General features: G+C 43.9%; 1 protein-coding gene across 3 annotated transcripts in view; it reads right to left on the reverse strand.

The window, feature by feature from the left end:
* The window catches only part of MYO9B (myosin IXB), a 43,898-nt gene that overhangs the window by 10,443 nt on the left and 18,449 nt on the right, over positions 1-15,006 (reverse strand). For 2 of the 3 annotated variants that reach the window (XM_031064042.1, XM_014310590.2), the window contains exons 6-25: positions 14,953-15,006; positions 14,711-14,811; positions 14,324-14,453; positions 13,738-13,827; positions 13,409-13,525; positions 12,989-13,123; positions 11,064-11,185; positions 10,361-10,502; positions 9,932-10,127; positions 8,517-8,592; positions 6,899-7,009; positions 5,204-5,243; positions 4,621-4,743; positions 4,111-4,191; positions 3,883-3,993; positions 3,276-3,398; positions 2,637-2,786; positions 2,349-2,515; positions 829-1,794; positions 249-315 (exon numbers count right to left, since the gene is read on the reverse strand). The exon at positions 14,953-15,006 is cut by the window's right edge and continues 61 nt beyond it. In XM_031064042.1, the coding sequence (XP_030919902.1) occupies positions 249-315; positions 829-1,794; positions 2,349-2,515; positions 2,637-2,786; positions 3,276-3,398; positions 3,883-3,993; positions 4,111-4,191; positions 4,621-4,743; positions 5,204-5,243; positions 6,899-7,009; positions 8,517-8,592; positions 9,932-10,127; positions 10,361-10,502; positions 11,064-11,185; positions 12,989-13,123; positions 13,409-13,525; positions 13,738-13,827; positions 14,324-14,453; positions 14,711-14,811; positions 14,953-15,006 (3,102 nt within the window). Of the gene's footprint in view, positions 1-248; positions 316-828; positions 1,795-2,348; positions 2,516-2,636; positions 2,787-3,275; positions 3,399-3,882; positions 3,994-4,110; positions 4,192-4,620; positions 4,744-5,203; positions 5,244-6,898; positions 7,010-8,028; positions 8,119-8,516; positions 8,593-9,931; positions 10,128-10,360; positions 10,503-11,063; positions 11,186-12,988; positions 13,124-13,408; positions 13,526-13,737; positions 13,828-14,323; positions 14,454-14,710; positions 14,812-14,952 lie in introns of all 3 variants that reach the window. The other variant, XM_031064041.1, reaches the window with a different exon arrangement.

Genomic DNA, 15,006 nt, shown 5'->3' on the forward strand with positions numbered 1-15,006 from the left:
CAAGACAATACACTTTACCCAATAGATATTAGCTTCCTAATACAAGAGCCAAGCATATTTAATGCTTTGATCAAGGATCCATTTATTAAAAAATGTATTTTCAAATATTTCCTGATTGTTTTTACATGGGTATCAAACAAAAAGAAAATCAACCTGAAGTCACACAAATACACGACAGACAATTATTCACAAATCTTTAATATTTATAAACAATAATTAAGTATAAATATGCACAATAGCATCAGTACCTGGGTCATGGCAACAGTCTGGGCCAGTGTTGAGAGGTCACTTAATGAAGCTGAACTCCCCTTCTTCCTGTAGTAAGATAAGTTTCAGAATATATATTTCAATAAAATCTGTGGCCTCTTCACATCTTTTAAATACCCCACATATCAACACTACATCTGAGTCAGCCCCTGCAATTTACTTTTAAATGCAAAATGTACTGGAGAAGTGAAAAAGCATGGGAATGTCAGATTTCCTACCATATCAGAGGGATGATGCTTGCAAGCTGCAGGTCACTAAAACCTTGTTTTCAATGGGTAAAGGACACATGAAAATAAACTCCAGACACTATTTCAACTAATGCCCTGACTCCCCCTTTTAATACAGCCAGGCAGGCTTTGCAGCTTTTGTGAGCTTCAGAAAACATTCTGCCTATACAGATTCACTGCAGGACTGGGAGCCAAGGAAAAGCAGGAGTTGTTCACAACTCCATGTGCTCCCACATGGCCCAAATGTACAAGCTCTCAGGAGTTCTCCATTGAGTTTTAAACATTACAGATATCTGTTTTCTGTTAAGTAGAAAAAAAAGGAAGGTGCTCTTACTCCAGCTGATCCTGAGGAGACTTGTCCACACGTATCCTTCCATCTAGAGACTGACTCAGCACATCATTCTGGCCAGCATCAGACTGCCTCTTTCCTTTCCACTTCTCTCTCTTGTACTTTAGCTTCTCCGGGTCATCCACGTATCTCTGGATTGCAGAAGTGGGGCTGTCCAGGTCTTTGGTTGCCCTCTGCCGCCTGTTTCTATCTGCCCAGCAGTCAGCAGGGCCCTGGAAGCTGCCACTAGCAGACAGTGTGCTATGAACTTTCAGTGCAAGATCTGTTGGCCTTTCAGGGCAGGTAAAGCTTTGGCTGCTTTTTATTTGGTTATTTTGATTCTGTTGTGTTTTTGCTCTATCAGCTGCTGTGTCCTCTGCATCTGATCCAGGTGGCTGCTCAGGAGCAGAATCACTTTCTTTTATCTCACTTGATGGTGGAGTGTCTGAAACAGTTTTTTCTTCACTTGGACTTTTCTCTCCCTCACTGCTTCCCTGAAGGACATTATCTTCTTGTGCTGTGGATTTCTCTGCCTCTGGAGCAGATTCCAGGGCTTCCTCAGAAACAGTTTGCTCCTCATGGCACAATGCAGATGGCCCTTCCAAGGACAGGAGTGCATGCTTGTTCTGCAAGTCGTTGTGTTCCAGCCCCCTCTGCCGACGGGATTCCCTCTTCTCCCGGCTGTTGCTCACTCTCTCTGAGCCCTCCACTGTGTGCTTCTGGGTTTTCTCAGATGAGCTCAAGCTTTCAGCTGGCTCATTCTGAGCTTGATCTTTATCTTCAACAGCTTGATCTGTCTCTGACTCATGTTTCACAGGCAGCTCATCTGTTGCTGGCTCACTTCGCTCATCCTTGCTCTTATCTTCATCTATGTTGGACGTCTTGCTCGTATCTTGCTCTTTGTCTTCATCTTCCTGCATTTCTCTCTGCTCTTCTTGAGCTTTCTGCCCTTCTAGAAGCATTTTCTGGTATCTGTTAAGAATTTTTAATATGAAAACACAAATCCTTAATGCCCAGGGGTCAAAAAAAACCCCACCAACTGCTTAAATGCAGCCCAAATAGCAATACAGACCCAAACTACACCTACAGTGCCAGTGGGACTGCAGGGAGGTGTCAGGACTGGCAGCACCAGCATCAGTGCAGCTGAGCTGAATAAAGCTCAAGTTCTGAGCACTTTTCCAGTGTCCACACTCCACTGACCACTTGATACTGACTGAAATATCACATGGCAGTAACTATCTTAAAGTTCATACAATCCCAGAATGGTTTGGGTTGGGAGGGAACTTGAAGATCATCTCATTCCCATCCCCCTTGCCATGGGGATGGGATACCTTCCACTATCTCAGGGTGTTCCAAACCCCACCCAACCTGGCCTTGGACACTTCCAGGGGCAGCCACAACTTCCTTGGGTAGCAAGGTTGTTTACTAAGTTGTTGACTAAGCCACGCCACACACAGACTGAGTTAGGCAGGTGAAGCCAGGTGATAAATTGATGTTTTTATGCCACGTTGCTCCTTCCCCTTTACCTCTTGCGCTGCAGGTACCCCCTGACCAGGGCCTGCAGGAGACAAACTCTCCTCCTGAGCTGCAGGAAGCGTTTCCTCTGCCGGTGCCGCCTCCAGGCCGCCTGGATCTCGATGGCAGCGTTGTTCCTCTGCAGGGCCATCCTGACCCGGCGGGAGCGCCAGCACGCCTGCAAAGGGATGTTCCTGAACTGAGGGAGGGCTGCCTCAAGGTGAGGAGTGCTCCATGACAGGGTTTGTTTGTTTGTTGTTAGGAAAATAACAACAGGTATTGGTAGTTCTCAAAGATACCTGTAAAACAACGGCTGACTGCCGCATCCTGAGAAAACGTCTCCTTTCCAAAACCATCCTGAGCCAGCTCTGGAGGAGGATGATTTTCCTGATCACTTCTTTGTGTAGTGTATCCTGTAGTATCTGCCGTTCAGCCTCTTTCATAAAAACCTGTTCAGGTAAAGAAAAGTTCATCAAGAAGCAGTTAACAGGAGCCTTTCAGCCCCCACTGGAACTATAATAAGAAAACAGATAAGGTAATGGTTTGGTACCACTGCATCAAACCTTACTGGCTGACAGCTTGCCCAAAAGATAAAAATCCTTTTAAATTTCAGAGTTTGGATTCTAAAACTTACACCTGTCCTTACAGCCTTCAAATCACAGAACCTTTCTAAAATGTAAACACTGATCTGTTTGACAAATGCCAACAGCAACGATTTCCCAAACTATCTATATAACATGGATTTGTATTGTAGTCAAGAAACCAGGTTGGCATCAAAACCAAGGGGTCAAGTATAACCTCTGTGTCACCACTTGCAAGAGTTAAAATAGCCAATTCAGGTACAAAAAGCAGAGAAGAGTAACACTTGTAAATGAACTGCACTGAATTTTGCAGTGTACAGCAGTGGTTCTTACTGCCTTACAGAAAGTTTCACAGACCTTGGTCTTCCCTATTTGATAGTAGTTTTCATTCAGTTTTAGTTTATTCAAATAAGCACAAATGTCTTCCTTGGAGGCTTTGGCATTTTTGGGCAGTAACACCTGAAACTGGTCGATGAATTCCTGTAAAAAGCAGAGACAGCAAGAGACCAAAGTTAGAAGGCAGCTCCCAAAGTTTGGAGTTTTAGCTCTAAAACAGAAATCTATTTAAGACACTTAAGCTGCAGGGATCTGAAAATATTTACCTCTCACTACAAACTGAGCTATTTCTCCATGTAAAATGCAGGCTACAGTCAGCTTCTGTTAATGGGAAAGATCACCTGGATGTGATCTCTAAACCTACACAGAGTTTTTTTACAGAAAACTAATTCCCATATCAGACAGCACTGACTGCACTCAGAATGTTTCTTCCTGGTTGTGTGAAGGAAATTTCCTGGCAGACAACCCACAACACTTTAAGTATGACTTTTTACCATGCATCTCAAAACTACAGTGCATTTTTACAGCCCAAGTGGTCATGAGCCTTGTATGAAGAGACACACAAGATGTGTTTTCTGAAGAGAGCAGATATTCCTGAAAGCACAACCCACTTCCAGTTCCCATGTACCTGGAATGTGTATTTGGCACTGTAGCCAGACCTCCTGATCCGCACAGTTTCCAGCATGCCCGTGTACCGTAACTGCTGCAGCACCAAGCTCTCATCAAAGAGCATCTCCTTCTGTAAGAGACCAGCAGAAAAGAGCCAGTGAGAGCCTGAGGAGCCTGAGCAGAAACAGAGATTTCAAGGCTGGAGCCCTGGATCTCAGCAGGCAGCTCAGCTCTGAGGCAGCCTCACCTTCTCTGCATTGGAGCGGATGCAGCGGATGAAGAACGGCTCAGCTCTGCCCAGGGTCTCCAGCAACTTGTTAAGTGAAGCCTGAAATGAAACAGTCACAGAAGTTTTTCTTCAGTTACCAGCATTTTGAGTGGTGTTTGACAGCAGGATAGCTTCTGCCTCAAGAATCAGGTTGTTTCAGGTCTCATGGTTATACAAAATCCAAACAGATTCTCCCACATTGCTCAGCACATCCCTGTATTTGGTATTTGCTTTTAGCTTTTCTCAAGAGAATTTAAAGCAGGGTTTGAACATGCTCACACAGTAGCACTAGATCTGTATACAAGGATGATCAGTACAGAGAACTGACACATTTCATGGCATAAATGGCATCTCAAAATGTACTCTGACTTTAATAAAGCAATAAACCCCACTTCAAAAAAACCTCAAGAATAAAACCCACTTGGTTTTCCAAGCAAGACCAGCCTAGATCAGCCCAGGAGGGGCTGTTCCCTGAGGTGTGTCCCTTACCTGGAACTGGGCACTTATGCTGGGGGGTTTCTTCTTCTTGTGCAAATGCAAAAGGGACTTTGTAGTCCGGTCATGCAGAGTCATGCTCATGATGAGCTTCAGAGATTTGGAATCCAGCAAGTTCTACAAAAAAGTTTTCATAATCAACAAAGTGCAAGTCTTTGAATTAAAAGGGAAATATTTTATCTGAAATGAGTCAGAATGAAACCAGCTACCCAGAGTTCCACATTCAGTGACATGTTATATTTCATGATTATTTCTATTTTGGGCCAAAACATTTCTTAAGAGTGAAACTGTTCCACTACCCTGTCCCAAGAGTGTAAGGTGAACAAGAGGAATCACATAGTCACTGCATTTGCCTTCCCTGACTTGAAAATTACTTTATACACTTATGACATCTTCATATCTGTCTAACTAAACAATTCTTACTAAAGTGAACATTCACCTATTTTTTAACTTGTCAGAATAAATAACACAACTTTCCTACACTATAAAACAGTAGTGAATTGAGTTCTGTCAATCAAAATTAAATTTACAGTGAAAAAAAGCCCATACCCAAGAGAAATCGAAATTTTCTGATTACCTTGGGAATGATCTGCTTTTGCTTGACACCTTTACTTTTCCTGTGAAAATATTAAAGATAATTTAAGGAAAAAAATGCACATGATTTTTGATTATTTCAGCAAGCCATAAGTTGGTGCAATTTATGAGGTAAGGTAAAGGACAGAAGAAAATGAGCACAACAGCACCAGGGTGTGTTCATGCATGACTCTTACAAGTGATCAATGCAAGAAATGCAAACTGCTCTGCAACAAGAACAATTCATTTTTCTTAAATAAACTCTGCAGGTATTGGAAGCTTTCAAAAGTGAAACATTACCTCTGAGTTATTCTCTTTAGCAATTGTATGGTCATTAAACTCATTATAACACAAGGCCTAGCAAATAAAAGTGCTCAACTCAGAAGTTACAGCTGCTGGCACCAGAAGCTCTGTGAAAGCACCCAACTGCTTTCAGGAGGACAATGCATGTCCCAGCACCAGGAACTCTGGGATGTCTGAGCAGGACACACACCTCAGTGGAGCAGGACACACACCTCAGGGAGCAGGGCACACACCTCAGGGGAGCAGGACACACACCTCAGGGGAGCAGGACACCCACACCTCAGGGAGCAGGACACACCCCTCAGGGAGCAGGGCACACACACCTCAGGGGAGCAGGACACCCACACCTCAGGGAGCAGGACACACCCCTCAGGGAGCAGGGCACACACACCTCAGGGGAGCAGGACACCCACACCTCAGGGAGCAGGACACACCCCTCAGGGAGCAGGGCACACACACCTCAGGGGAGCAGGACACCCACACCTCAGGGAGCAGGACACACCCCTCAGGGAGCAGGGCACACACACCTCAGGGGAGCAGGACACCCACACCTCAGGGAGCAGGACACACCCCTCAGGGAGCAGGGCACACACACCTCAGGGGAGCAGGACACCCACACCTCAGGGAGCAGGACACACCCCTCAGGGAGCAGGGCACACACACCTCAGGGGAGCAGGACACCCACACCTCAGGGAGCAGGACACACCCCTCAGGGAGCAGGGCACACACACCTCAGGGGAGCAGGACACCCACACCTCAGGGAGCAGGACACACCCCTCAGGGAGCAGGGCACACACACCTCAGGGGAGCAGGACACCCACACCTCAGGGAGCAGGACACACCCCTCAGGGAGCAGGGCACACACACCTCAGGGGAGCAGGACACCTCAGGCACAGCTCTCAGCCACACACAGAAGGTGAAGCAGTGGAAGCTCTCAGAAAGAAAGTTGCAGTTCACATCCTGCTGGTTCTAAACATATTAACTCTGTGATATAGGGCAGGTTCCTGCTCTGAGCCACCCAGTTTACATTTACTTATTATACACCAGAGCACAGAACTGCAGATGCAAAGACTCTAAACCCAGGAATACATCCAGCACCAGCACCCTGAATTTCATGAAACATTTGTCACACCTTGTGGGAGATCTCACTATTGAATATTTTGCAAAAACAAGCTCATATTACATATTTGGGGCTTTTAAAGCAAATTCACATGAGAAGTAGGTTTAACTTTCAACTAATGCAATGAAGCAACAAGGTGTTCTCTACCAGAAGGTATGTTTTATTTTTAATTGTCTTGTTTAGCATTTTTCAAAAGAGAAACAAGCATAATTTTTAGGGACTGGAGTAACTGCCTGGTTCTTGTTGCACTTCCAAAGCAATAGCCAGAGCACTCACAGGAGGTGGGAGCGGTGTTGAAGCTGACTGAGGGACCGAAGCAGCTCACAGGGATCATCACCCTGCCAGGGCAGTCCTTTAATACTGGCGATGATTTGTTCATGCATGTCTCTAAAATGATCCACAGCAAAACACAGGTGGCAAACAGAGATACAGAGCCGTGAGAGAGGGGGAAAAAAGGAGTTAAAACCCCAAAAGGTTCCATCACCAAGTGTGCTCCAAAATGCAGCAGGTCAATCCCAGGCTACTTTTTCCTAAACACTAATGATTTTGATGACAAGTCAGCACTTTCTACTCCATCAGTGCTCTAAAATTTAATTACCAGAGTCTCAACTTATTCTCTGATTCTACCTTCTAATGTAAATTCTTGAGCCATCAATTCACAAAATAGAGGGAACTTTAGAGAGGTTAATGGTTAGGGTTAAGCCAAGGAAGCTTTTCAGGTTAATATAAGCTTCTTTATAACCAAGAGTAAACATTTTTATAGAGAGATTAGACTACTCAAATGAGGCTACTTAAACTGACTTACATCAGAAAAGTAAGTTATAAACAAATTGTTAGAGGGATACTTGAAGAAATTTTGGGTTTCATTTCCATTTCAAACTTGTTCATGTTTAGCTTTTTAAAGTAAGCCTGGGATGGTCCTTAATTCATGGCATGTTCCATTCTTCAAGCATGCACTGTGCTCTTGTGAAGCGCTGTGTCCTGGCACAGAACTTACCTTCTTTACTCTCCAGAGAGGCACAAACCAAAAATAACAGAAGTGTAAGAATCACTTCTGACTCTTAGGTGCTCTCCACATTCTGAGCTGCTCACAGAGACAGCAGCATTATTACACAGGGTTGTGGCTTCCCTGGGTACCTCTGAACTTTTCTGAATATCAAGATTTAAGATATCCCAAGGAAACAGATCTGGTAAGCTGTGACCAATCCTTTCACACCCATTGGATATTTAGTTCTTTGTTTCCCCAGGTGACAGAGGCTGTCCAGGATGCAGTAATGAGGAAGCAGCATGAAGTCACTACTTTAAGTGCTCCATGGCTTCACTGTTACCCAGAGCACACTGAGAAAGTCACTGTGTCCTGGAAATGTGCCTCCCTGGCCTGGGAGTTCAGGCCTTTTGCTACTTACTTCTTGTTCTCACAAAAAGAAATGATGTCTTGAAAAGCATTTATATCGAAATCCTCAGAACAATCAAATGAGAAATCGAGCACTGAGAGGCTGCAAAAGGAACATGTACAAAGCCTAAATATCCATGGAAAGGCAAATCTCCCTACAGAGATACAGTTCTGTAAGACTGGCCCTGCCTCTGCCCCCTTCAGTGACCCAGACTGGCTGCAGAGGAGCACACAATGCTAAAAGCTGCACACAGCAACTACAGAGAACTCAAAAACCCAGTGGGAAATGGAACTGAGGCTGTCCCAAACATGTGGTGGCTTTGGCTCTCACATAAAATAAGCTAGAGTGTTGTTTTGATGGTATTAAAAAGGCCAAAGAAAGCAAGACAGAAGAAATAAAGCTTGCTTTCCTTGTGGAAAGATCTAGTTGAGATTTGATCTATGAAAATCCAGCTCAGCAATTCAGCTGTTCCCTGCAGGGGTTAAGGATGTGTTTCTCACCGATAAACTTTTTCTACCGGTGTATTGGATCTCTGGAGTTCTCCAAGGGGAACTCTGGGTCCTTGACGTACCACTCCTGTTAGGAAATAACCAAAAACTGCATTTTGACAAAGATATGAGCAGGCAAAAAAACCCCAAAAACCATCAACTTTAGCAAGCAAAGTATCTATCTGAGGGCCAGGAGTTTTTATCCAGTCCTTTATCAAGCTACAGTATTTTCCTGTTCAAACTCCCATCTACCAGACAGGAAGTTGCAGCTGCTCAAATTTAGTTATTAACCCTGAATACTCATTTGATACTTCACAGAGGTCTAAGAAGATCAAAACTAGTGATAAGATGAGAATACCAGAACTACCACCTCCAACTTTCACAAACAGGCCTTCAAGTCTGTCCCAGCCTGCTGGAAATGCTGCACTGACTGGAGGAGGAAAGCTGCATGACCTCAGGTAAGAGCAGCGACAATCTTTTCCATTATGAATATTATACCATTTCCACACTCAGTTTTGCCAAAGATGGTGTCTGGTTGATGAAGTTTTGCCACAAACTCATTTTGCCATCAGAGCAATTGTAGAGTATTAAGCATTTTCAGAGAGCAGTTTTCTGTGCCATACCTGCACTTTCCCAGCCCTACTTGCAAATTCCCAGCCCTACCTGCACTTTCCCATTCTGTACCTGCAGTTTCCAGTGCCCTACCTCCTGTCTCCTGTTCCATTCCTGCCATTTTCCAGCCCCACTTGCTGTTTTCTGAGCCATACGTGCACTTCTCCGTGCCTTACGTGTGCTTTTTGAGCCCTACCTGCCATTTCCCATTCCACACCTGCAGTTTCCCAGCTCTACCAGCACCTTCCTGTGCCCTACCTCCTGTTTCCCAGCCCCACCTGCCATTTCCTGTTCCATCCCTGTTGTTCCCTAACCCCACCTGCTGTTTCCTGTTCCATCCCTTCCCTTCCTCAGCCCCACCTGCCATTCCCCAGTCCATCCCTACTGCTCCCTGGTCCATCCCTGCTGTTTCCTGGTCCATCCTTGCCCTTCCCTGCTCCATCCCTGCCCTTCCCTGCTCCATCCTTGTCCTTCCCTGCTCCATCCCTGACCTTGCCCGTTCCATCCTTGCTGCTCCCTAACCCCACCCGCTATTCCTTGGTCCATCCCTGCCCTTCCCCAGTCCATCCCTGCCATCTCCTGTTCCATCCCTGCCACTCCCTGGTCCATTCTTGCCCTTCCCCAGCCCCACCTGCTGTCTCCTATTCCATCCCTGCCCCTCCCCCAGCCCCACCTGCTGCTTCCTGGTCCATCCCATCCCACCCCTCCCATTCCCCAGCCCCACCTGCTATTCCTCAGTCCGTCCCTGCCTTTCCCTGGTCCATCCCTGCCCTTCCCCGTCCCACCCCTCCCGTTCCCCAGCTCCCCATCCCCACCTGCAGTTTTCTGTGCCCTGTCTCTGCCGGCCTGGTTGAACACGGCCACGGCGCGGACGGCGGCGCGCAGCACGGCCCAGCGGAACACGGCCACCGGGTCCATCCCGATCAGCTCCCGCACGAAGGCGCTGTCGCTGCTGCGCAGCAGAGCCACGATGTCGGGCCTCATGTAATCCATGTTCTTCTCCCTGAAATCCTGCAAAACAGGCACATGGAACCACAATATATCACAGAAGCTCCCTGGTTTGTTTATTCAGAATAACAGTCAGGGTTACCATCCACTCACCACCACCACCCCCCAAGAAACAAACCCAAAGTACCTCTGAGAACCCTTCTGATCCAGCCCATTCCCAAATTTTCTACATTGTGATAAAAAACTCCCAGAAAGACAAGGAATTTTTTTTTGTGCCCATCAGATCCACCACGTACTTTGATCTGGTATTTCACTTTGCCAGCAAAGTGGCGAATGATAAAAGCAGGCTCCATCACCGGGGTTCCAACAAAAAACTTGTTCTCCTCATGCTGCTGTTTGAATTTTGCCAGCAGAGTTTGGTTGGTGGCATGTGGAAAACTGGGAATACAAGACAAAAGAGGTCAGCTATTTCTCAAATACAGGTATTTTTATTAGAATGAACACCTATTGTTGCTTGTGGAAAGTGTTAATTGTCCAAGATCTCTCCACCTGCTTTGAATTTTAAAGGTGGGCTCAGTTTCTGGACCCAAACCAAGCAGCTTCACACACAGCAGAATATTCTGAGGTTTCAAGTGTACTTCAGTGTGTCCTCCCACATCACCAGCCAAATTTAGTTTGCACCACACTAACTATTTACCACACTTGCTACTTAATGCTGCAAAGACTTACAGACATGCATTTTACTTTAACTGCAGTTCCATGGTAAACCACAAACATGGAAGTTCCTAAGTTTGCATAAGCCAAAGCTCAGTTTTAGCATCAATGTATTTTACCACCATATTGGAGTCATTAGAAGCAAACTCCAGTGTAAATCACAGCCATAAATAACCCTTTGCTTCCCACAACATTCCTCTCCTTTTTGCAGTGCTGTATTTCTGTTCCCTTTCACAGCCCTTCCCTCCTCCCTGCCACATGTTTTTGCAGATGTTTGTTGCTTACTTGCTTTCTTCATCCAGAAGATAGAAGAGGCCAGTGGGCTTCTTGCTGATTAAGTGAATGCAGGCCACATTATCAGTATAGTCAATATTGTGCCAAGTGATCCCTTCACTCTTATATTCCTCCTGTGTGGCTCAAGAAAATTCCTTTGTCAGTACAGTGCCCTGACCTTTGATGTCCTGTGGTTTAAGTGCTTAAAACACAGCCTTGGACAGCCACAGCAAGTGGAGTTTGTTAGTTCAGGCAGCAGAGACAAAAATAAGGAGAATTTATAAATAAGAACAGAAGAACAGGCACAGTGGCACAGATCAAAGGTCCTCAGGCACGTCACTCAGCAGGGTCTGTTTGGGGTGAAACTATTTCAAAACCAAAGCTGTGAAAGGAATGTTCTGCTGTGCTCTGCCTTCCCAGCAATCAGCAGCCAGGACCCTGGAGTCAGACATTACATCCTCAGCACTCCAGCAAAACTGGGCACACATAGAGGACTTTATTTGCTCTTCCATAGCTTTTGGAATATGGAAAATGAGACTAGTTAAATATCAAGCTCCAGAATTTTCATATTGCACACTCAGAGAAAATAACAGAAGTTTCAAAACAGGCAGTGAAGGCCTACAGAACATGAGCACCAGAACTTCCCTCAGGAAGCAATGGATGTTGCTTAGGCTCAGAAGATTTGGAGCTCCCTGACAAGAGAACATGAAGCTCTTCTGCTGAAGTGACAATCCCTCAAATGCTCGACAAGACAAACTTCCCACTAAGATACAGAAGCAAAATACCAGATTTTCTTAATGCTGTAAATACCCACAGGAAAAAGCTAATGATAAGGTAATAAAGTAAAAAATGATAAAGTAAAAATAAGAATCACACAGAAAATTATACAAGTTTTATGTTTAACAAAGGACAAAGAGCACCTCTCATGGTCTGGATGATGATGATGATGATAAATGCATTATTTTTAAGTAGGTGGAATTCAGTCTGCCCAGCACAGTGCACACCGTGTTACAGAACTGAAATGCCATTTTCCACAGACAAAAAAGCCTTTATTTAAAAAGATATAGAGATCTCCCTGAGGGCCCTCAGGCTGCAAGAGATACAGGAAATGGGTCATTCAAGGATTAAGCTTATTTGGAAAAATGGCATTAGAAAAAAAAAGAAGACAATGTAACTATTTACTCTGGCCAGCCTGGATAACCAATTCTGTCCTAAGTTACAAAACAGGGACCTCAACATCATGTTTACACACAAAGTTTGGATGTTAGGTAATTTTATTTTCTTTAAAATGCATGCCTAAAGTTGTTGACAAAGTACCACATACTAGAGAATGAGTCCTTTCAGCAGTGACCTGAGAACCACACTTCTGCACAAAGCAGAAATAAAACAAGTCTGGAGCAAAACCCAGTCCAGGACAGGATCTGCTGGCTCCTGCAGCACTCAGAGAGCTCTGTCAGGTGACACCACCTGCAAACCAGTCAATCCACACATGCCAGTAACAGCAGGACTTCAGCACCACTGCCAGGATCACAGCTGTACCCCCTAAATGCAGCTGGGTGGGAGAAGCAGCAAAGACTGGTTATTAAACACTTACAGACTGCTAAAAATAAGAGAAGCTGTTTCCCAACCATTTAAACAAAAACACCCAAATCCTACCCCTCACCTACAGACTTGCAATACCAAAGTTCACAGTTTTAGCTGACTTCTGTCTGGGATCACCTGAATGTTATCTTAGTTTTTGCAGTCAAGCAGAAACTTAGTGCCAGCCCTCTGAAGAAAGACCCCATTAGTACAAGAACAAGCAATAGTGAAAGAAGAAATGTTAAAAATAAAGACTTTCATAAATATTCAAGCAATTGCAGAGTAAAGGCTAAGTTTGCATAATACACAAACAATTGATAAAAATAGGTTACACTTCAGCCACTCTCATTTCTTACCTGCTCCAATTTGAAAATGTGCTGATTGAAATAATACTGAAGTTGCTCATTTGCATAATTTATACAGAATTGCTCAAAACTGTTGGTTTCAAAATCTTCAAATCCAAAAATATCAAGTACACCAATGGACAGACACTAAAAGAAGATGTGGAAATCTAGTTACCAAGCTGTCATCCAGTGCCTTAACCCCCAACAGATAAACAGCCCAGAAAGCACTGCAGTCTGTGCTGAAAAATTTTAAATATTTAATAGTTCTGTCTACTGTGAAAACAGAGATGATTAAATATTACCAGGAAATTTACCACGGGCTTGAGAAGTATCAAAATGTATCCCAGATATCACAATACATCATCTCTAGGATTGACTGTTAGGTCCAAACACACAACTGCCTGCAAAGACTTGGTTTTGTGGGGGACTTACTGTAACAGATTCCTCCATGTCCTTCTTGTTGAGGAGTGCATGATTGATTCTCAGAACAATCCAATCAAACAGAGCACTGTACAAGGACTTGGCCATGGAATCTCGAGCTGTTATTGCCTGCAGATCAAACAATTTTCAGGACTTTGTTTAAAAAATAATTGTTTCCGTTTCAAACCAGAGATTAATAAAACCACAATTTGCCTTTAATTCAAACTTCTAACTTTCCAACCATCCCTCACAAAATGTGAAAGTGTACCATAACAGCTTTTTTAATCCAAAAAAGCAAACTTCAGTTATTTAAAATCACTCTAAAGTGCTTTTTTACTCACCTCATTGAGACTATATGGCAAAATAAGCTTATCATTAGCAGTCACAGTTTTTCTTTTTGTTAGCACTTCTACCAGGATTTCACGTTTAACCTTCAAAACAAGAGAGAACAAGAGCTGCTGTCACCATCCTGAACAAGTTATTTGACTGCAGCAGTGGACATGCAACTTCTCCAGAGAAGCTCTTTGCAACAGCCACATTTATCATCCATCAGTAGCTTTACAAGTCCTACAACTTGTTTAAATTATCCTGTTTACATTCATTCATTCAGATGTTTCCCTGTGGTGGCAAAGAACACACCTACACTGAATGTATTCTTGCTCATCTCTGTGATTGGTGAGTCAACAGATTCTATTTCTGTGCTGTAGGTTATATTCCATCTCTAACCCCAATAATCTCACTAATTTCATGTTTCCCCTCCCACAGGATCAATTTTGTCAATCACAAAGGAGATTTAGATACAGCAGTTGGGATAGCTGAGTGAAATGCTGAGGTAGAACATGACAAACGGGTGTATTAAATAATTAATACTAAAGAGAATTAGCATTAATAGCATTAATTAATTAATGCTAAAGAGAAATACTCTACTTTCAACAGCTGGGAAAGAATGTCCAACACTTCAGGAGGTCCCACATCCAATCCTTCATCTCGACCTGTGGCTTTCTTCTTGTATGTGACATTGCCCAAATACAGAATAGCTGAAAGGACTGAAAAGATCCTGAGGAAGAAAAATTGAATTATGTCAGGATTTTTCTTAAAAGAGTTCAGTATGACAGGTTAGCAGAGCTAATTCTGCCTCAAGAATTAGTCTGTAAGCTCTCAAACACTCAGCTCTCCTCATTCCCTACAGAACTACTTTGATCCCAACTGCTCATTGCAATAACCCATGAGCAATAACAGTAACAAAAGCAAACTGCTCATTGCAAGCCATGAACAATAAATGCCAGTAACAAAAGCTAACAGAGTTGCACTTACTGTTTCTTTGTTGCTGAAAGGAAGCCAACCATCTCCATGGCTTGTTTTAATCTCTCAAATTCATGTCGGAGATCTTCCCCATCTTCAATTTTCAAGTTATGCTGCAAAGACAAATAAAAAAAAAAAGGCAAAGAGTGAAACCCAAACATCACAAAAATCCCAGCATAATCTATTTTCCTTCCTTTCATCTTTGACCAAGACACAGACAACCCTTATCAATGCATTGGTACATCACAGATTACCTGGTTGAGGTAGAAATAATCTTCAGGTTGCTTGAGGTGCAATTCTTTACGCTC

This window comes from Geospiza fortis, unplaced genomic scaffold (assembly GCF_000277835.1).
Source record: "Geospiza fortis unplaced genomic scaffold, GeoFor_1.0 scaffold80, whole genome shotgun sequence".
Lineage (NCBI taxonomy): Eukaryota > Metazoa > Chordata > Aves > Passeriformes > Thraupidae > Geospiza > Geospiza fortis.